At 40.4% G+C, this 21,462-nt stretch overlaps 2 protein-coding genes across 2 annotated transcripts; both read left to right on the forward strand.

Annotated features, from left to right (window-relative positions):
- The first annotated feature begins 679 nt into the window (after positions 1-679).
- On the forward strand, positions 680-12,040 carry mcoln2 (mucolipin TRP cation channel 2). Its single transcript, XM_083671977.1, has 14 exons — positions 680-816; positions 1,628-1,781; positions 2,325-2,498; positions 2,897-3,050; positions 3,296-3,374; positions 3,469-3,565; positions 3,687-3,786; positions 3,936-4,048; positions 4,323-4,472; positions 5,043-5,144; positions 5,548-5,670; positions 6,774-6,980; positions 7,462-7,595; positions 10,546-12,040. Exons 1-14 carry the CDS (start codon positions 773-775, stop codon positions 10,580-10,582), a joined length of 1,668 nt encoding a protein of 555 aa, XP_083528103.1. The 5' UTR covers positions 680-772; the 3' UTR covers positions 10,583-12,040.
- A 447-nt stretch (positions 12,041-12,487) lies between these two features.
- Positions 12,488-19,714, forward strand: lpar3 (lysophosphatidic acid receptor 3). Its single transcript, XM_083671980.1, has 3 exons — positions 12,488-12,628; positions 13,393-14,154; positions 18,180-19,714. Exons 2-3 carry the CDS (start codon positions 13,413-13,415, stop codon positions 18,509-18,511), a joined length of 1,074 nt encoding a protein of 357 aa, XP_083528106.1. The 5' UTR covers positions 12,488-12,628; positions 13,393-13,412; the 3' UTR covers positions 18,512-19,714.
- Positions 19,715-21,462: the final 1,748 nt, after the last annotated feature.

The raw sequence follows: 21,462 nt of genomic DNA on the forward strand, positions 1-21,462 counted from the left end.
AACTGTCTTATACACAGACACTCAAATTCATAGTAAAAGGCCTAGTATATCTCAGATGAGCCATCAACCACAACTTTTTTTTTCTGTTCTGACTTTTCTAACAATTCTAACAATATTGCATTAAAAAAAAATCTTGTCTCAATTCTGCCCATAAAGATTTAAATACATCTGTAGGTAGTTTATCTAATTTAAACATCGCACAACATTTTACCATGCTCAAATTTTGGCATGTGGAAGCTATGCTGCCTCGTGTAGATTACACTGACGTCATACCGTTTTCCCGCAGTTAGTGGCAGGAATCCAGCAATCACATCGATTAGATATCGAGATATGGCTGCTTTTGATTGGATGTCCACTCTGTCCAACAAAAGTTATGCTACTTTGGTTTATAGATACATGCAGTCCAACAATCTTTCACCAGGGTAATTAGGATATTAGAAGAATTACAAACCCTTAAAAACATAAATAATACATTGAGAGGATTACATATTTCTTTCCAGAGACACGTTGTGTATAATTTGTGCTTCATATATGCATGTTTAGTATGCTTAAACAAGTTTAAAGTGGAACACAGACGAGCAATTAACACTGAATGCATTGCAGTGACAGAGTCCTACGCCGTGATTGGTTACCTGACGGTTGCGTTGTCTGACAGCGAGAGTCAAGCCATATTGTAACACTCATTTGCTGCAATGTAACTTCTGCAATGTTCTCCTGATAAATAAGACAAGAAAATAAGCAATTGATTCATCAGATTGCTTCGATTGTTTTAATGGAATTGTTAGTACAGTATTTGGACGGGGGCGAGTCAGTTGGGTAAGTTTTTTATTGAATAGTCTACGAAGTGGTATTCATGTTTAACATTACTAACATGTTGTGTTTGACACGTCTTAGTGTCAAAGTTATGGGGATGAAACTATTTGACCTTTATAATTTATGATTCATGTTCATAGCTTGCGATGAAATTACTTTACCTAACTTTCTTTGATTATAATCTCTTGTTTTACGTTGTGTCAAATGCAGAAACGCTTTCATTTCTAGAAGTCGTCAGAACTGAATAAGACACGTACAAAACATGAAATGTTCTTTAAAAATATAATAATTTCTTCAGGATCAGATGCACAGTTGTCACATACCATATAACAACTACAGTAGCGTAATGGAATTAATACAGTTTTATCGAACAAAAAACTCACTTAAGCCTGCAGTCAACACAAATGCAAATATTTTGAGTGCTTTGAGTCAACCTTGGACTTCTCCCACATGAATGCACTCAGTGTTCTGTACAGGGAGTGCTTCAGGAAACCTATTTTGTGAGCTTTATGGAAATATCCTGTGAGAGAAATATGCATTTCTCGAAACTGACTGAAATGTCTTATTCACAGTAGGTCATCTGTCTTTCAACTAGGAATCGTGGGCTATCTTCCCTTTTTAGATTGGAAAAAGAACAGTTGAAGGAACTTGTCAGTCTGTTTTTGTGCTGTATTAAGTTTGGTCAAATAGGTCATGTGATTGAAAGTACTTTTTTTTCACTACAGTTGAGGATGTCAAAATCATATTAATTTGAGTTGAAGTTGTTCCTTCACATGAGTGTGTAACACGTGTGTTATCATCAACTTTGTTTTAGCTCCACAATGACGCAAGACATAATCAAAGAAGAGATACTTAGGGATGACCTGAAATATTACTTCATGAGCCCTTGTGAGAAATACAGGGCCCGACGACAATTACCTTGGAAATTGGGGGTGCAGATTCTGAAAATCATAATGATCACAACACAGGTATGGGTATTTATATGACAGTTTATACAGCTGAACACAATGCTTTTTCTCTTCGAAGGAGTTGTTTTTATTTATTTTTATTTAACACACAAGAAAAGCAAGTCGGCGATGCCAAGAAAGCCAAACAAAGCAAATGAAATCCAATCAGATAGTAATTATACAGACATGGTGATTAATTACCTTTTGGAGATGTTTTTTTGTAAAAGTGTGTTGGAATTCCATAGAGGTCCTCTATACTCAATTGAGAATTGATCCATATTATTGTGACATTGAGGCAGGTGTAGATTATTATATTGCCTGGTTGAATAAGTAGCCTATGGGTGTTCAAGGTAAGTGAAGAAAATACAGCCCAGAATTATTAACTGATGTAACTAGTTGTATTCTGATTATTTTATGGATATCTTATCAGTAGAATTATACTGAAAGGGGAACTATGGTTCTACTGTTCAAGATAAACCCCCTCTGGACTATTCTTTACATGATACTTAACATGGTAGATGATACTTAACTACACTACACATTTTTCTCTCTTCTCCTACAAAGCTTATCATGTTTGGGCTGAACAACCAGCTTGTGGTTTCCTATAAGGAGGAGAATGCCATGGCCTTTAAGAACCTGTTTCTGAAGGACTATAGTGGGGTCGATGAGGATGACTACAGTGTGGCTGTTTACTCCCAACAAGATGTCTATGACAGTCTGTTTTATGTGCTGGATCAGGCAAGTATTCCTCTCTCTTCCTCCCTCTCTTTCTTCCTCTGTCCTCCTCTCTCTCTCTCTCTCCCTCGCTTATCATTTGTTTCATAATAGGTCCTGTTTTTTATGACAGTTCAAGCTGTTCTCAGCAAGCACTCTGGGTTATAAACATGGCAAAGTCATGATTGCAATGCACAGTACAGCAGAAGCCTGTATCATTGTCTCATGAGTTTTACTGTACTCTGAATATTTTAGTTTGCATTGCACCATTCAATTCAAGAATAATCAAATATGAGTGTTGTGTTGGGGTAATGCGTCCGCACAACACATAAATCATAAACAAAATAATAAATGTACGTAAAGTGAAGTAAATAACATGCTATGTGTGAGTGCTGACTTTTGGAGGGTTGTGTTCCTTGTAGTACGGACAGTTGGGGCACCTGTCTGTGGGGCCTATCAGTTACGCTGAGGAGGACGGGAAACTGCTGCCCTTGCTCATCTGTAAGGAGTACTACAAGACAGGCAGCTTGGAGCCCTCCAACGAGGCCTACGACATTGATGCTCGTTTGGAAACTGGTCAGTGGACTTGTGAAATTATGCTGTCACAGACTGGTCAAAAATGAGCGCTGCCAATCAATGCCTGTCCTATTTTATTGTGTCCTATAGTTTAGTTTACATTGTTACTTCAAAATTTTAATCTTGTTTTTTACATTACCATCTGTCTTTCCTGGTGTAAAAGTATACATTGCATGAAGAGAAACAGTACAGAGTATGTTCATTCAAGTTCAATTTGGTTTCTAATCTTTTAAATGTTTTGGCAGTTTGTATGATGCATGACCCAAAGACTGCGAGCCAATGGAAAACAGATAATTCATCTTTTTTTGATCTGCACTTCTATAGGTATGTGTGTTTGACAGTTGAGTTTGACTAAGACACCTGATCATTGAATTTTGATGTCTCAGTGATACAGTATATTGGCTTGTTTTGCATCCAGGCTTGTGGACATCAAGATAACTTTTCAACTCAAAGGCATCAACCTGCAAACAGTGCGCTCACATGAGTTACCCGATTGTTATGCCTTCTTTGTCACGGTAAAGTTGATTGTTTGATATAAACATGTTATCCCATCATCATACCCATTCCCCACAGTGTGGTTTTGAACAGTTAGACTGTTTTGTAATGTGCTTTCACTTCCCCCCTTTGTCTGCAAAGATTACATTTGATAACCAGTGTCACAGCGGAAAAGTGAAAATCTTTCTCGACATTGACACGCTGAGCAGTGCGTGCAAAAACTGGAAGATCTCAGGGACTGGTAAGGTTGTGTTTTTACTCTAAACAAACAACACTGAAGACATGGCCACCACTATTGACCTTATTAAGATGTAGCCTCAAAGTACACCACTGGTTCTCAGTAATGGCATAACGGTTATGTATCATACATATGTGGTTTATCTGTTTCAGCTCAGAAGAACACACATTACCTTCTGGTATTCGATGGCTTTGTCATTCTGGTGTGTTTAACCTCGGCAGTGCTGTGCACCCGCTCCATTGTTCTGGCTGTGAGGTTGCTGCAGGTGAGTCTGTCTCTTTGAGCATATGAGTCTCCAGAAACGTCCCTCAAGAAAACTGCAAAAATATCACAATGTGCACAAAATATCACAAACTATCCTGGAATCCATTACGCATATGATCAGAAGTGTTATGAACTTATCCAGGCCTACTTGTGACATGCTCCCAGTTTAGTACCAACATAATAAGATGACCTACCTTGCAGAGCTAATCATAGAATCTTGATCTTTTGCTTGCCATGTGATCACTTTAATTATAGGCCTATGACCTTTATTACAGCGATTTTCCAGGTTCTTCCGTGAGAATTATAATCGCAAGGTGTGCGAGGATGACCAGAACGAGTTCTTAAATGGCTGGTATGTTTTGGTCATTATTAGTGATGCCATGGCCATAGTGGGATCCATATTGAAGATGGAAATACAAGCAAAGGTAATTTCCAGTTGGATCCTCCCATTTCTTTTAAGGAATCTTGCTTGACACATACAGTACAGTTAGTAGACATTTACCACAAAATGTAACATGTTATTTTGGACATAGGCCTACTGTATGTATTTGGTCATATACAGTATTTATATTGCCAATGCAATGCTAGCTGATATTCACATTGCAAATACAATGCTAGCTGCAAGAATGACTTAAGCTGCAACAAATTATTTAGGGCTCAGACACACTCCTTATTACATTAGATTAGGACATGTAGAAGAAATCGGTGACTCACTGTCTCTATATTTATGCCTCTGATAACATTGGAAAAGGTTGGGAAATAAAAACTCACAGGAAGAGGGTGAAAAATAAAACTCCCTGTTGCCTAGACACAAATCAATGGCCTGTGGACTTTGGAGCAAGATGGTTGAATGTAGAGATTGTAAAGGACTATTTACTTGAACCTGAGTGTGACTTCTGAGTTGGGCTTTTACAACCTCCATGTTAAGCATTTACCTCAAGTTGACATATGGAGAAATGAACTCGTTCTCTGTGCTCTCTCTCTCTCTCTCGTAGAGTCTCACCAGCTATGACGTATGCAGTATCTTCTTGGGGACCTCTACATTGATGGTGTGGGTGGGGGTGATAAGGTACCTGGGCTACTTTCAGAAGTACAACGTAAGTCTTCTTAAGGAGATTTCACATTGTGTGGTATTTCAGTATGTTCCCCCATTATTCCACAATGAGAACTTATCCCTGTGAGCCGAGTCACAACTACAAACACAGGCATTGAAATCACATTAAAAGCATACACACAATAATGTTTCAGAAAACATATATTGTAACCCCCACACCCCACAGTTCAAATAGATGAAAAAAGAGAAACAAATAGCCTTTTACATGATTCCCTCACAATTTTTTTTGACCAACAGCTTGAACTGTGTGTGTGTGTGTGTGTGTGTGTGTGTGTGTGTGTGTGTGTGTGTGTGTGTGTGTGTGTGTGTGTGTGTGTGTGTGTGTGTGTGTGTGTGTGTGTGTGTGTGTGTGTGTGTGTGTGTGTGTGTGTGTGTGTGTTCTCCAGGTGCTGATCCTGACCATGAAGGCTGCCTTCCCCAAGGTGCTGCGCTTCTGCTGCTGCGCAGGGATGATCTACCTGGGCTACACCTTCTGTGGCTGGATCGTACTCGGGCCCTACCATGAAAAGGTACTGACTGACTGTGTTTAGGCACTGACCGTTTATAGCCACAAGGTGGCAGTATTTATGCATGTTGCTGTTACTACACCATATTGTCCAGTGCGTGTTGATCCAGTGATAAGCAATCTACTATGCCTAAAAGCATAAGTACTAGAAAGAAAGTACGCAAGTCTGTTTAGCTATCCTTATCCTGTAAGATAAATTATTTACGGAAGTCCAGAAACATTGGAGTCCTAAACTAGGGCCCATGATGGCTGAGTTTAAACGGTGATAGCTAAAATAGACTACTTCATTTTAAATCCTACTTCAGTTTAGGAAGTTACAATTTGTTTTACATCTAAGGTAGCTGAAGATGTATCCCCTGAGGATGTAATGGTTATTATTCAGGATGTCAGACAGTTGACGTACTTAATCTAATGCATAGTTTCTTAACAGTCTAAGCATCAATATAATAAATCATCTGTAAGGGAGCATCCAAATAAAGTATGAATAATTGTGTCGCCATTAGTTTGATGAGTTTACCAGATTAAAAATTGCAAGATTCAATTTTTACAAGATTCAGATTTGCATGATTTATGGGCTGTATCTCTAGGAGAGTCACGCATAGTCACGCACGCACAATTCAACTGTCAACACACTAGTCAACACATTGTTAACTCTACATTGGCACCTCTACTGTAGGTGTCAAAAATTCTGAGATAGAAATCACAAAGCCAATATTAGATCTTCGTCTTCCCAGCTGAGGACTGTAAAGGGTATGGTCTCAGTGAAGCTGATGAACCAGTACAGGATGACTTCAGCATGTCTTCAGCTGTACTGTTGATACTGTCTATTGGAAGAGGGCCACAGCATACAGTATACAGTGTGGTAACCATCACGTCCTGTCAGTGTACTGTTTACCATGGGAGATAAACAAAGGATGTTACAGAGCTGCCATCCCACACGTCCTCTATTCCTCTACCCCTGGATCCATACCGCACCGTCTAAGTGGGTTGTGTTGACTGTTTTAGATACTATCTATCAGTCTTAATCTCTTGTTATCTCTTTCTCCCTCTCCCTTTCAATCCCCATCTCTCTCTCTCTCTCTCTTTTCTCTTTCTCTCTCTCTCCAGTTTGAGGGCCTGAGCCGCGTGGCTGAGTGTCTGTTCTCCCTGGTCAACGGGGATGACATGTTCAGCACCTTTGCCCAGCTGAAGGACAAGAACACACTGGTGTGGGTGTTCAGCCGCGTCTACCTCTACTCTTTTATCTCCCTATTCATCTACATGGTGCTGTCGCTCTTCATCGCCATCATCACAGACGCCTACGAGACCATCAAGGTACTGACACCTGTGTAGATGTCCAAAGAGACCGGATTGGGTTGGAACCCGGGTCTCCTGCTCACCACAAGACTGTGTTAACCCGCTGAGCAATAGCCTAGGCATTAGTCCAGGGATCAAAAACAAGTCTTCAGGTCTCAGGCAAGGGTTTTTGTGATTTAGGTAAATTACCCAGATCACACAGTTATCACCTCAAAATCATGTGAGACAGAGTGGAGATTGATACGGTTATGGGGTGTAGACCAACCAGGTCATTAACAGAGTATGGAAGACATATTGTATACATTTTGTGTAATGTGGGATTTGAATTCTAAATACAATATGTTATAACATGAACTTAGTTACTTTCTCACAGTTGAATGCATACTGTATGTGAGATTCAATGTGTCCTGGATGTTTGGCCAGTATGGCATTATTTGCCTTTGTGTTTAGGGGGTCTCATGGTGCTGTGTTTTAGAATGGTCCTTTAATGTACTGACAGAACTACCAGAAGAATGGCTTCCCAATGACAGACCTGCAGAAGTTCCTGAGAGAACAGAAGGATTTCCCTCCCTGTGAGGAGACCAGCGAGACAGACGCAGAGACTGGCTACTCAGGACTGTGCTGCTGCAGACGGTATGATAACGTTACTGTAACGTCACCCTTTATTTAGATTAAGAATGGATGTGAAACAGATTTTTGACCCAAAACAAAGCTTTGTAAGATGATAGTGGGGCTCAGTTTGGGACAAATCAGGTTATTTTACTGCAACGCCCTGGTTATCTTGGTGAAGGGTGTCATGTTTTGCTTGATTTGTCCATCTCTCTGACATCTCCCCATTTGCAACAATGTGAAACTCTATTGTGTCACTGCATTGCTGGACCAATATGAAAATCATGTGGCATTTAAGACATCTACATGTTCCCGTTCCATTTCTATGAGCCAATCTCTGTCATTGGTGGCAGAGTGAAGCAGAGTGGAGTTCCCCCCCGCACTGAGGTTAAGCCTAGCCCTCTGTGGCCTGAGAAATGAAATTAGTGGTGGGAAAAATGCGGACACACCCAGTGATGTGCTGATTACAGAGGAACGGAGGGTTGCGCTGGGAAGAGGCTTCCCCTTTGGCTACAGCAGGCCCGAGATAAACAACCTCATGGCGAGCTTTGAGACTGAGTCAAATGAACCAGTAGAATTCTTCTGTATGCCTCCCACTCACTCTCCAGTATATACTGTATGTGATCCACTGGTGCTAATTGAAACCAACTCTTCATGTTGATTGGACAACAAATGATGGCCAGTTCAAGGTCTCTCTGGCTGTTCTGTCAGGTTGATATGCAGTATGACGTGTTAGATGTTTGGGAGGGTTTTTAGAGAGTAGAAAGTGACTTATGTAAATTCCCTTCATATGCAAACAGTATAATTTCCCATTTGTACCTGGATGACTGCATGTTGATGAGATTTAATAAGGTTTTCTCGTGCACTCATTCGATTTTCCTTTACAGTTGTGTGTGTGTGTGTGTATATATACACACACACTCACTGAACACTTTATTAGGAACACTACACTAATACTGGGTAGGGCCTCCCTTTGTTCTCAAAACAGCCTCAATTCTTCGTGGCATTGATTCCACATTGATTCCATGTTGGAAACATTCCTTTGACATTCTGGTCCATGATGACATGATTGCATCACACAATTCCTGCAGATTTTTCAGGTGCACTTTCAAGCTGTGAATTTCCCGTTCTACCACATCCCAAAGGTGTTCTATTGGATTCAGATCCGGTGACTGGGAAGGCCACTGAAGAACACTGAACTCATTGTCATGTTCATGAAACCAGTTTGAGACAACTTTTGCTTTGTAACATGGTGCATTATCATGCTGGAAGTAGCCATTAGAAGATGGGTAAATTGTGGCCATGAAGGGATGCACATTGTCAGCAACAATACTCAAATAGGCTGTGGTGAGGGTAAAACCTGACTCCTCTCAATTAAACACATGCATGGCAGAGCTCCATGACTGAAAAGGGTTCATTGTTTGCTGTGACAAAAAAGCTGCATGCAAGTATCTCCTCCTGTTGACTTGTAGCAAAGTTGATTATCTCTGCCAGTGTGAGGCTAAAATATGTTTACATTGAGCTTTTAACCACTTTCGAAATCTGCAAATGTCATTGAGAATGCATTTCTCAACATTGATTATACTTTTGGGGTGTCTTTTTTCAGTCCTGTCACAAATACTCCTAATGAAGACACTTGAGCAAGATGAAGCATTTTACTTCAGTACAGTATATAGTTTTAAAATCGTGTTACTTTTGTTCCTCATCCTCTAAATTGCCTAATAGCACTCCCACATCCTTCCTAAATGCAAGGAATGCCCTACAATAATGCAATGTTTTGTCAAAAATCAAGATAGACTTGTCCCATGGGTCTTAGTATCGAGTTAGAATTGGCTGGCTAAGTGGCTGTAGGTGAAGGGGGTGAAGTGGCCTAATCTCATACTGGACATTTAGCAGCTCTTGTCAAGTTTCACTGATTTTGCTAATACAATCATTGCAAGGCCTTTTGCCTAATTTCTGCCCTGTCAAAGCTCCATTTATTGTTTGCATTTCTCTCTGTGTGCTTTTAGAGTGCACTCACACAAATGTGATAAGCATATTCACAACAGTTCTATAATACCTGATTGGATGCAATTTGACATGTGCAATTAGCATTATTCCTTTTCCTTCAGTGAATGTATCGGTCTGGTTGTGAAGCCTTATACACTGTTGGATTATTTGTACTAAAATATGTAAATACTAAATACATAATGTGTTGCAACATTTAGGTAGTTAAATAATAATATACATTAGCTGATAGCACAGTAAGTGTCGCTAAAAGTGTTATGTAATTCCTCAGAGCTGGCTTATAATCACATCTCTACACTACAGCATTTTGTAATAAGCAGAGTTTGATCAGTGTGATGGATTGTGGGAGCTTTCAGGGTATTCTCATGCCGTGCCAACTGTTATTAAAGTTCACATGAGGCAGAGAGAGTGCAGAGTCACCAATCTAGGAAGTCTTTGATCCCACAATAAAATAATCCACCTGAGAACGTTATTGACCTAATATTGTGAGAGTCGTAGGCAGCTAATGGACTTTACACTTTCAGTTCACCTCAGGGTCACTTACTGCACATAGTGCTGTGCAAGCACAACTCTCCTCAAAGTATTCTCTAGCTTTGAGAAAGTTTAGTTGAGTTTTGTCCACCAACTAACGTCTAGGTGAAAATGTCCTTAAAAAAATGACAGCAGTTTGCAGAACTGATATTAAGTATCATCGCAGTTCTGTTTGAACAAGCAAATACGCTCATCTTTTTTTGGCATGTTGACTGCTCTTTTGTTTGAAAGAGTGCAAACTCAAAACATATTTGATATGTCATTCAAAAGGAACAGGGACGGTCACCATATGTTCCACATAGAGGAAGCAAACATTAGAAGAGACAAGCCAAGGCAAACCTACCATCTGGTCAAGTCCTATCATCACAAGTCTTTTTGACACTGGTGAATGGGATTCACTGTAATGACCATAACGTTTTTCATTGTTTTGTTACAGGGCTCCAAAAGATGATGACATTATACTTATCAGCTGACAGCAGCCACACCTGAGATAACAGGGAGAAGAGGATTCTGGGACCAGAAAGAAGAAGATTCTGGGATCAGGGAGAAGAGGAAAATGAACCTCTGAAATAGAGGAAAAGACCCTTAAGGAAATACTGTAGTATACAGGACCATGAACCTTTATCATAGTTCCAGGGGCAGGAGTTTGTGTATTATGCAGGGGAGAACATGTGCAATATAAGTGCCTAATAAGGTTTTTATGTCTCAATAATACATGAAGCCAAAACTAGTGTAAGAGATTTGCTGGCTCTGCATTACCGAAAAAAAGCTTGTAATTGTTGCCAGGTTTTATATGTTAGAAATGCAATTCAGGTCAGGGACATTCTTCAGAGGTTTACAGGAACCAGAGAGTATTTTCATGCAAGCTCAGGGAGAATCTGCTTGCTATGTGATTCTGCACGTATTATGTAAATGAAATATTTCAGAACGTTAAAGTCTTTATTAGAATAATAAGGCATTAAAGTTTTTTATGTAAACGTTATTTAATTTTATGTCTATCTAATCTCTAAATACACCAAAGATAGTATTCTAACAACAAAATCTGTGTCAATGGTGTCCTTTCTGGAACAATATCAGTGTTTGTTCTTGCAGTCCATCTTCACACCTTCATTCAGTCTCTGTTAATTTATTGTTGATTTTAGATTTGATAATAAGACACTGTGTAATGTTTATTATAGACAATCTTCAAGATCATATGATGCCTCACAGCTGAATATAGTCAATATTGTTGTAACATTTTATTGCTTACGCAATGGCATTGTGTCATATACTGTATGGCATGTCATACATAGACAATGAACCAAGAGCATCGATATCCGCTTTACCCAGGATCTAAAACCAGAAGAGGGGGGTAGAGGTTCTGAACCGTAAGTCTGCCAAAATATCAGTTCATAAAACACGGTGGTAAAGAGATAATTTGATTAAGGTACATTGTCTGTGTAATAGAATGGTGGATACTATACAAATGACATACTATACAAATGACACATAAATGTGTGTACTATTCAATTCAACGTGTATACTACTGCCTTGTATTCAATATTGTATTATATTTTATTCAATGTGTGTACGAATTCAATGTGTTCGTGTGCGACTGACTGTCCTTGGGGGGTCAACAAGGGAGCAGTACCAGTGTTGCGGACATTACCAATTTTACTTTATATTAATTTCTGTCCAGCACCTGACTGAAATAGGATGTGTGTACTTTTAATTTTCCATTGACTGACTATCAGGGTATATGTGGTCACTTTCTTTATACTTCCCAAGATCGTGTTGCATGTTGGGACAAACTGAAACAATAATTGTTCCCAATGAGCTCAACAGGTAGTATGATATCTGCCATGAGTCATTTAAGGTAATCCTTACACAATCATCTACTACTGTAGACGTGGAATAAACGACCTTCTTCAGTGGTCTTTAATTACTCTTTTCATACAGTATAAGTTATATTTCTTTTCGTGTCTGTTTTACTTAAGGGCTTTTCCTCAGGACTGTTTGGTTGACATTTAGCAGTGGTAATTGCCCCGAGGTGGAGGAGGTGGTTACTCAATTTTACGCAGTCATTCACTATTACTAATGGCTTACGTATTCAGTGTTTTTCCTAATTGTTGATCACCTCTCAATCGTTTTGAGGTTGTGAAGACAGTATATCAACAACAAAAAAGGTTACATTTAAATTATAACCATGACAGACAGACAAAGCCCAACATCTAACATCAGTCTCCAACTTAGGCTACACATTCTTTTGTGGTCGCACACACAGGAATTCATTACAGAGATATGAGAAGCTGTGGCACACGCCCTCTAAACGTCAGAGAGTGAGATCCTTCACCAGCCTCAAACTTTTTGCCCTTATTTCTTTCGCTCAGTCAGTCAGTGCTGTCACTTTCTTCTGTGAAGTTGCGCCCCTGCGCCGGTAGAATGAAGGAGACAATTCACAAAATGTGCGGAATGAGGATCGAAGAATAACTTTTAGTAGGCTGACGACACGTAAACATAGTTCGGGTAAACTTCACCTCGTAAGTAAATCGGAGTTTTGTTTATTTGCTGTTTTTAGAATTGTATTATAGCCGCATTTGAATGCATTCAAATGCGACACATGACTAAGCCAAGCCGCATTTTCGTTTGCAAATTCTTCCAGTCAACCAAATTTAGTGCAAATACCCCAAACAAATAAGTATCACTGTCTTTTACTTAAATGTGTTGTAAGAATAAATATCAGTAGAATTCAATGCTGTGTTTAATGTGATTAAAGTAGCCTAGTAAAAGTCTGCAGATCTTATGACATTGACCACAGAAATTATATCCACACGTTTCAAACTAAGACCTAATTGGTTTTGGCCAGACTGTAGTGAATTACCTCAGAGCTGAAGCTCAGCACCCAGAGAGGTCTTATCCTTATCTCTGAGGTCTATACCTCTGTGATGTTTGAGTGTGTGATTAACCACCAGTGATTCAAGCAGCTGCTTCCAGTAAAAAAAAAGAATGTTTGACATATTGACTGCTCTTTGGAGTTGGGTCATTTAATCTCTTACTCAGTTCAGCAGTTATTCGGCCTTGGAAAAACTGGCACTGCACAAAAGAATTGGTTTATTAAAACTTTTGATCTGAAATTCTTATTACCCTTCTTTGATTAAATAATTTCAGTTAGGCTATTCTGATACTGTGAGTACAGTTGGTTCGTACAGTAAGATGGTATAATGTCAATTAAAGGGGAACCAGATTTAGTAATTTCATGATAATGTCTGTATTTTTTACACTTTCTCATTCCCCTCATCTCCAGGGTCTCCACAGGGTCTCAAGATGGCCAGTCAGAATAAATGCCACTATGACGAGCTCATGAGCTTCTTCTACAACAACAGCAACCAGACAAAAGACAACTGGAACTCCACACAGCTCATCCTGGTCCAGGTGGTTGGCTCCCTCTTCTGCTGCTTCATCCTGGTCTCAAATGCCATGGTCATCGCTGCCGTCATAACCAACAAGAGGTTCCACTACCCCTTCTACTATCTCCTTGCCAACCTTGCCGCCTCCGACCTCCTAGCGGGAATAGCATACGTATATCTTATGTTCAACACTGGTGAGGTGTCCAGGAAGCTGACGGTCCAGGGTTACTTCATACGACAAGGTCTGCTGGACACCAGTCTCTCAGCATCCTTAGCGAACCTGCTTGTGATTGCTCTGGAGCGTTACATCTCAGTGATGAACTGGAAGGTCCACAGCAACCTGACCAAGCGACGGGTAACCCTGCTGATCGTGCTGGTTTGGGCAATCTCAATTTTCATGGGGGCCGTGCCCAGCTTAGGCTGGAACTGCATCTGCAACCTGGAGGACTGCTCCACCCTGGCCCCCATCTTCAGCCGGAGCTACCTGATCTTCTGGTCCGTGTCCAACCTGGTGGTCTTCCTGGTCATGGTCTCCATCTACATGAGGATTTACACCTACGTCAAGAGGAAAACAGCGGTGCTCACCCCGCACACCAGTGGCTCCATAAACCGCAAGAGGACGCCAATCAAGCTCATCAAAACGGTCATGACCGTGCTAGGTAGGCTTGAGGGATTTTGTTCTCATGTTGTGTCAATATGTAGTCTGTTTCTGATTAGCACTAAACTACTGGGGCTGGTTTCATGGACAGATTAATTCTCAGTGGCAATTTGCCATTAAAAGTGTGAATTAGTCCAGGACTAGGCTTATTCTTTGTCTGGGAAACCGCCCCTTTATGGATTATGTGCTGTAAGGTTGTATTGGTCTCAAAAGGGTTTCTGGAATCTAGACACCCCAGCACACTGGTATTAAAGTCTATTTACCTGGTTGAATGAGGAGATAGGGACAGTCTTGCTGCTGAACACAGTGGACTGTATTTCCATGATAGTGGCTGATCTCCTGATGAAGTTAACTCAGGGCTAAGTACATTATGAAGTTCTAGGTAGAGCAACTGTCTGTTCCATTTATTCAGTCATGTATTGAGTTGATTTTACAAATATACCATATAGTCTTACTATGTAGGCCTATTGAGTAATAGCCTTTGTTTGACAAGGGGATTAATTTATTTAAAATGTGGAAGCTTATACTGAGAGCCTTATACAGATAATGGAGATATTCTTGTATTACTTCATACACTGCACAGATGTAGAAAATGACTTGACCAGTACTGTCACAGATCTGTCTTGGTAATAGTATCACTCACATGCATGTGTTTGAATAACTAACAAAGTGTACTAGGGCTCATTTTCAGCATGTGTGAAAATATGTAGTATGTGTGAAAAATGTAGTATGTGTGAAATGTAGTATGTGTGAAAAAACGCAGAGAAGAAAACGTCCTGTGAGTCTCTCTCGGTAGGTTTGTTGGAACAGGATATGTTACACTTAAGATGCAACAGCCAGACCCACCCTCCCCTCAGCATGGCTCCACAAGTCAGACGAGTTTGATTGTTATCAGCCCTGGTTCTAGCTTGCATTAACTTTTTTAAATGTGTTTTTTATCTCTCAGATGGCAAGACATGGAGCTGTAAACATTCTAGATCTGAAGTGTTTTCTTTATTGAAGTCCAAGCTCATGCCAGATTGTCAGCCAGTTGTCTCTGTTCTTTGTCCAGTGTCTGCAAGGCTCTGGTTGCCTGGCAGATAAAGGAGCGTAGGAGCCGCCTCTCCCACATACAGTGTCTTTAAAACTGCTGTGTAATTATCTCTCTCACAAGGACACTGTGAATGCTGCCTGAGAGGCATCTTAGCCTCACCGCAGAGAGACTGCACGGTCCAGTCTGCGGTTTCTACACAAGAACCCCCTAAAATAACCTATACTTGAAGGGTTTTCAGATGGTGTGGAATTGCTTTCAGATGCATTTGTCCCATTTAAGATAGCTTTTGTGCCGTTTTGTCCTCAAGTTTCAAATTGAGATTACGGTGGCATTGTTCTGGTGGTAAAGGTCTCTATTGGGGAGAGGGTTTTGTGTTTCATTGTATTCTTTTGAGCCCACTGGAATTTTCCCACATTGTAGGAATTGGTAGATTGACGCTTTGTTACCCAATCCGTTTGTCATGGTGATACATCTAGCTCCATCATAGAGCAAATGGAAAAGTCCATAATTTCCATCTGTGAATATTTGTTACATTTTGATGAAACTATGATACAGAAAGTCTATTGACTGAGGCCCTGCAAATGGCAAAAAAAAGTCCTTTTTGTCAACATGGAGAACAGCCATAAACTCAGTGAATACATTGACTCACTAGACCAGCAGAAAAAAGTAACAAGTGTCTTGGGCCTCGGAACATGCCAGAAATGCTCATGTGATAAAGCATTATATGACTGGATAAGAGAAGGGGAGTAGGAGAAAGAGAACGAGAGGAAAGGATTCCTAATATCCCTCATTTGAGAGCTTAAGGAACAGGGGTTCAAGCCTAGTACAGCTGGGGGAACTTGAGGCAGAAAACAGTTAGCTCATATTTCAGCCAGGTGAATGAAAATGTGGTCTTTTGTCTGACTAAAGCGGAATTAGTACTGTAACTGGCTGAACCAGTTCAGACTACATCAGGACACTTAATCCACACGTGTGTACAGTATGTGCACAGATTATAGTAACTGTGGGTAGAAATGATGAATAAAGGGAGAATTTTGGTTGAAGAGAGAAATCATGAGAACGTCTGTATTTGAAATAATACAGCACTGAAACATATAGATACATGCAGAATGTTGAAAACATGTTCACTTTTGTGATACAGTGCCTTCGGAAAGTATTCAGACCCCTTCACTTTTTCCACATTTTGTTGTGTTATAGACTCAATTTAAAATGGTTTTAAATTAAAAGAATTTGGCATCAATCCACACACAATACCCCAGAATGACAATGCGCAAACAGGTTTTTAGAAATTTCAGTGAATTTATTAAAATTGAAATACTGAAATACCTCATGTACATATGTATTCAGACCCTTTGCTATGACACACTAAAATTAGCTAAAATGCAAAAATGTCATCAACAAATTACTCAATAAGTTGAATTGAGTCCATCTTAATGTAAGGATAATAGTTCATGTAATTTTGGAATTAATATCTTTGTTTTTATAGGGTCTCTGATTTGCATAGGAATCAATTACACACTATGTGGATCAGGTTGTCATTACAAACTGAGCAAATGGAGAGGAACAAAACGGCTCAGGAATGCGACCCTGAGGCCTGGGGAGACTTACAAAAATCTACAAAGTTAAATGGTGTGGAGGAAAAAGCACAGTCGATGGGACAATATTATCTTAATCACTCTACAAAATTGGTCGATAACCAAGTGGCCAAAAAGAATCCCTTAATGGAAAATAATCTCTCTCATATCCATAATTGTGTTTGCAAAAAAAAAAAAAAAGTTTGTTTGTTTGGTTTTACTACAAAGCATTAAGTTTGGTGCAAATCCAGTACATGCAATGCACCACCGATGCAGCTGTTCACGGTGTGTCTGTCTGTGGGGCTGAGAGCCCCTATGATAAGATAAGCATCTCACTGTAATGTAAGGAACCATTTACTGACTTGGATCAAAACACTCAAAACGGCAGAGAAAAACCTCCTGAAGATGCAAATTTCCCTTCATGTGTAACCCGCCATGTAATGTACTTCAAAAAGCCTGGTATAATGAATACTGAACTAAAAGCACACATGTGCTAGAAACAAGCCTGCTTCCCAATCCCAGATGTGATTTTTTTTTTTTCTTCTTTTTTTTAAAATTTATTTCAAAGATTAGAAGGGACGAACATGCACTTAGATGGGGAATATATCCTATAAACTGCCAGTGGAACCCCATTTGATGGGGTTTTGCTGTAAAAATCTGTGCAGCCTTTTCCTTTCATGCTTCACAACAACAAATGAAGCCAAAGAAGTAAGAACTGAAGTCAGCATTTTATCCAATCCAACCCTTGTATTTAATTTGAGCTGTATTGTGTGTGAGAGAGAGGGTGTGTAGCTTCCCTCTCTTCTTCCCCCTGTGGAGAACAGTCTTGTTTTTGTTCAGCTGAGGCAGGGAGTAGTGAGGAGGTAGGCAGCAAGGACAAGTTGCAACACGCACCCTCCTCTCTCTCCCAGAAAGCTCCTTCAAATCCTTGCTCCGTGCTTCAACATGTTTGCAGTGGGTGATGATATATTCTGGCTTGGAATTTCAGGTGAAATGCAAAATAAGATCAACAATGAGTGACTGTGTAGTGTCTGACAAACAAGCAACCATCTAAAAAGGCCTTCTTCCTTGAAACAATCTTGGCCTGTTGGTTTTCCCTTTAACCTGTTCCAGCTTGTCTTACGTGGGAAGGAAGTCTTCACTCACAAAGCTGTTGTCATTGGTGTTGTCCCCCCTAGCTAACATGAATTCATAGATGAAGGAGATAAGATGGGATGAAACGGAACATCTTACTGCACAACAATAGGCTCTTCATGAAGTTCAATCAATCAAATTCCTTTTGAATGCTAGCATTCTTCATTGTTTGTCACTGAATTATTATGTTTCAGTAGTATTGGTGAATGTGTTTCTGAGATTTAACTAGTATGATTGAATAACCTCTATAAGAGGTGTCTAACTGTTTGTGTGGTTCTGTCCCAGGGGCCTTTGTGATCTGCTGGACGCCGGGCCTGGTGGTGCTGCTGCTGGACGGCCTCAATTGTGAGCAGTGTGATGTGATGCTCTTCAAGCGTTGGCTGCTGCTCCTGGCCGTGCTCAACTCTGTCATGAATCCCTGCATCTACTCCTACAAGGACGAGGAGATGTGGACCACCTTGAAGAACCTGCTCCGCTGTGTGGGCAATGGTACCCGCCGTCAGAGGTCATCAAAGGCCAACGCCAGGCCCCTCAGCTCGGCCCATGAAACGGGCGCCAGCCCGCAGACATCGTCTGAGGAGGCCAAGGGAGATGGGCTGGGGATGCTCCAGACCTGAGCCTGGCCCCAGCCCTGGTGGATGCCCACCCAATACACACAACCTAACCCACCAGTCCTACCAGCCCTGCCAGCATGTGCTGAAGACTTGGGCCTTGTTCACTGGGTCAATGTTGCCCCCAGGGCAGCAGCACTGGCTTTAGGGGCTGATTAGCCTAGGCCTACCCCTGTGGAGGATCACTAGAGAGAGTGAAGGGATCTTCCATGCACTGCTATAACACCAATATGGGACCTGCTCAATGTAAATTTGAGGGAAGTCCAGTAGATTATAATGGCTGAAGAAAGACAATGTTATGATGATATGAAGTACACATTGGTACCATTTGTCCTTTGACACCAGAAGTCAGATAGGGTGAAAAGAGTGACTGATGCTTTTTTTTTTTTATAAATGCATAGAACTCTGGCTTTTTAATCTCATGGAATTTTCATCCCGGTTCTTATTTCCTTAATTTCCTTAATGGATAATGTACTGTATCTACCTGTTTTAGAATTGCATTCCTTATGTATTAGTAAGGTACGGTATACTCTATGATGACTGTACTTTAGTATTATGGGGGTTAAAGACGTTTATTTTGTCACACAAATTGTTCCTCTTTTTCATACACACCGGGAAACAATGTAAGCTACTGTGTATTGCTGTATGTTACTTCAACATGAGTGACATGGTCCCTCTTGAACAGAAGACAACTAGATTAGACAGAACCATCTGACTGTTCTGGGCTCACGTCACAATTGTAATTTAGAAAAGATGAGAGTCAAGACCACCGTGCTATCATTCTTGCAGTCATCTAAATGTTACCCATAAACCCACCCACAGTAGATGTTCAGGCTGAAAAAACTAAAAGAAACTCTGCAGCATTTTGTCAAGGCAAAACCTGTTCTCTTCAAAACCTGTCCTCTGTGGTGACATTTTTGCATATCCTTATATGCATCTCTCAATGCGATCCGTGGCTGCTGCTGTGCTGACGAAACAGCTGCTCACCTGAGAGCAGAGCCCATGGTTGAAACGTTGCGACACACTGGATTCCTTCTGCTGTAGGTATTCCCACAGGGACTCAACAAGACATGACAGGATATGACTGGGGCTTGCCTTCCTCCTAGAGAAACCTTCACCTTGTGTGAATTATTTACCTGCTGTACAGTATTTATGCGTTAAACGACTCCTTGTTTAAAAGGGAACCACTTCAATAAAACCATTTCTTACTCTGAAGTCTGCCTCTGGTGAGATGTGTTGGAATTCAACCTACTGTACTGTTTGTCATGTATGTTCATGACATGAAAACAGGATTATTTGTAATAACTGTAAAAGGCCTCTTGGTCACAGAGTGGTGTGTTTGATGAGCAGGTCTGTAAACAGAAAAGGTATGTGTGTGGTTAAGCTGCTGGGCAGAGTAGTGTCAGGGACTGCATACAATGGTCTTCTTTCACTTTTGATTGGATAAAGAATGAGAACCAATGAATTGGGTGCTGCTGATATCAGTTAGCCAACTGACACACCTGCTGAAAATATCCCTCAGACCATTGGCAGACAGCCTATGATGGATGCAGGGTTGAGAAGCACTGGCTGCAATAGATTGCAGAGGCTCAAGTGGCAGTGCTTCAGGCTGATTTGCTCTGTTTAGGTGGACTAATGGATAGCCCTTGGTTTCCCCGGACTCAATCAAGTCATCTGCTAAAATGCCACTGGAAAGCACCCCTGGTAGAGGAGAGGTACATTAGGGCCTTTGAAAATAAACTGTACTTATGGTTATAGGCTACTTAATTTGATTCTTCTCAAACGTCTTTCATTCATTATGATAATATTCTTTTTCGCTGTCACAGTACAGTGTGCGAACCTGTCATTCAAATTGTTTTACAATAGATATGATTCACTTTAAATAAACAACAAATTGCCCATTGGAAACTCCTCAACCCTTTTGAGAAACATTTTTATTGTTTAATGGAGTCTCAATGACCTCCCAAGAAGACAATGCATCCTCTATATCTGTGGTTCAGATGTTCCAGTGGTTAATTATAGGTGGCATTTCCCTCTCTTCACTCAGACAAACACATTCCATCCAGCCACTTACACTTCGGAGTCTATTGTTCACAGTCTATTGTTCATTATTCATCCACAAATTGGTAATCTGTTAATTTGAAGTTTTTCATAATTATAATAATAAGCTTTTATTTATATAGCACCTTTCATACATGCATGCAGCTCAAAGTGCTGTACAATACTGCGCAAAAGAAAGAAAAAAGGAACAGATTACAAAACGAGAACAACCAAAACATCAGCAAAGTGCTGTACAATACAGTGCAAGAGCAGATTAAAAACCTAAAACAACTATAACATAATTAATCAATACAATAAAAGCAGCATCACTCAATCTAGTTGCATAGATAGTTGATCAATACAATAAAATCAGCAGAGACAGCAGCATAGATAAAATGCTAATTGAAAGCTAAATTGAAGAGATAGGTTTTTAACTGGCGCTTAAAGATGTTTACTGAGCTTGCTTCCCTGATTTCTTGAGGTACCGTATTCCACAGTTTAGGGACATAGTTAATAAATGCTGCATCACCAACTTCATAACATTTTGTGGCATGAAATTTAATCACTGCAGTGATACAGAGAGGAACCGGTGGTTTTACGCATAAACTTCAATTAGCAGAGGACCTCTCACAGAAAAATAAACTCCCCTCTCCATTTGATGCAGAGTGTACGTCCACTGTACAGACTAAACAGAGAAAGTGAATCATCACATGGTTATTGTACACATCTGGTTCATTGAAAATGGCTTGGTATTTTAACAACCTCTTTCTAGCAGTAGAGTTTTAGGGTAAAGCCTTGTTGGGTTGGAGTGGTTGATGGTTTTCATTAAGAGTACAGCTTTGGCTTCTCCACCAATGAGTCGTTAGAGCCCACTCTAAACCTTACGTGACTGTTGCCCACCGCTCTACGTTTTATGT

The sequence above is a fragment of the Argentina silus genome (genome assembly GCF_951799395.1).
Source record: "Argentina silus genome assembly, chromosome: 6".
Taxonomy (NCBI): Eukaryota; Metazoa; Chordata; class Actinopteri; order Argentiniformes; family Argentinidae; genus Argentina; species Argentina silus.

What these genes read in the sequence shown, in the direction of transcription:
- mcoln2 (XM_083671977.1), top strand. Translation starts at nt 773, where the DNA reads ATGGAATTGTTAGTACAGTATTTGGACGGGGGCGAGTCAGTTGG. An exon ending in CTGGAAGATCTCAGGGACTG is followed by an intron (nt 3,787 to 3,935) that starts GTAAGGTTGTGT and finishes TATCTGTTTCAG; the next exon opens with CTCAGAAGAACACACATTAC. An exon ending in TCGGGCCCTACCATGAAAAG is followed by an intron (nt 5,671 to 6,773) that starts GTACTGACTGAC and finishes CTCTCTCTCCAG; the next exon opens with TTTGAGGGCCTGAGCCGCGT.
- lpar3 (XM_083671980.1), top strand. Translation starts at nt 13,413, where the DNA reads ATGGCCAGTCAGAATAAATGCCACTATGACGAGCTCATGAGCTTCTTC. An exon ending in AACGGTCATGACCGTGCTAG is followed by an intron (nt 14,155 to 18,179) that starts GTAGGCTTGAGG and finishes GTTCTGTCCCAG; the next exon opens with GGGCCTTTGTGATCTGCTGG.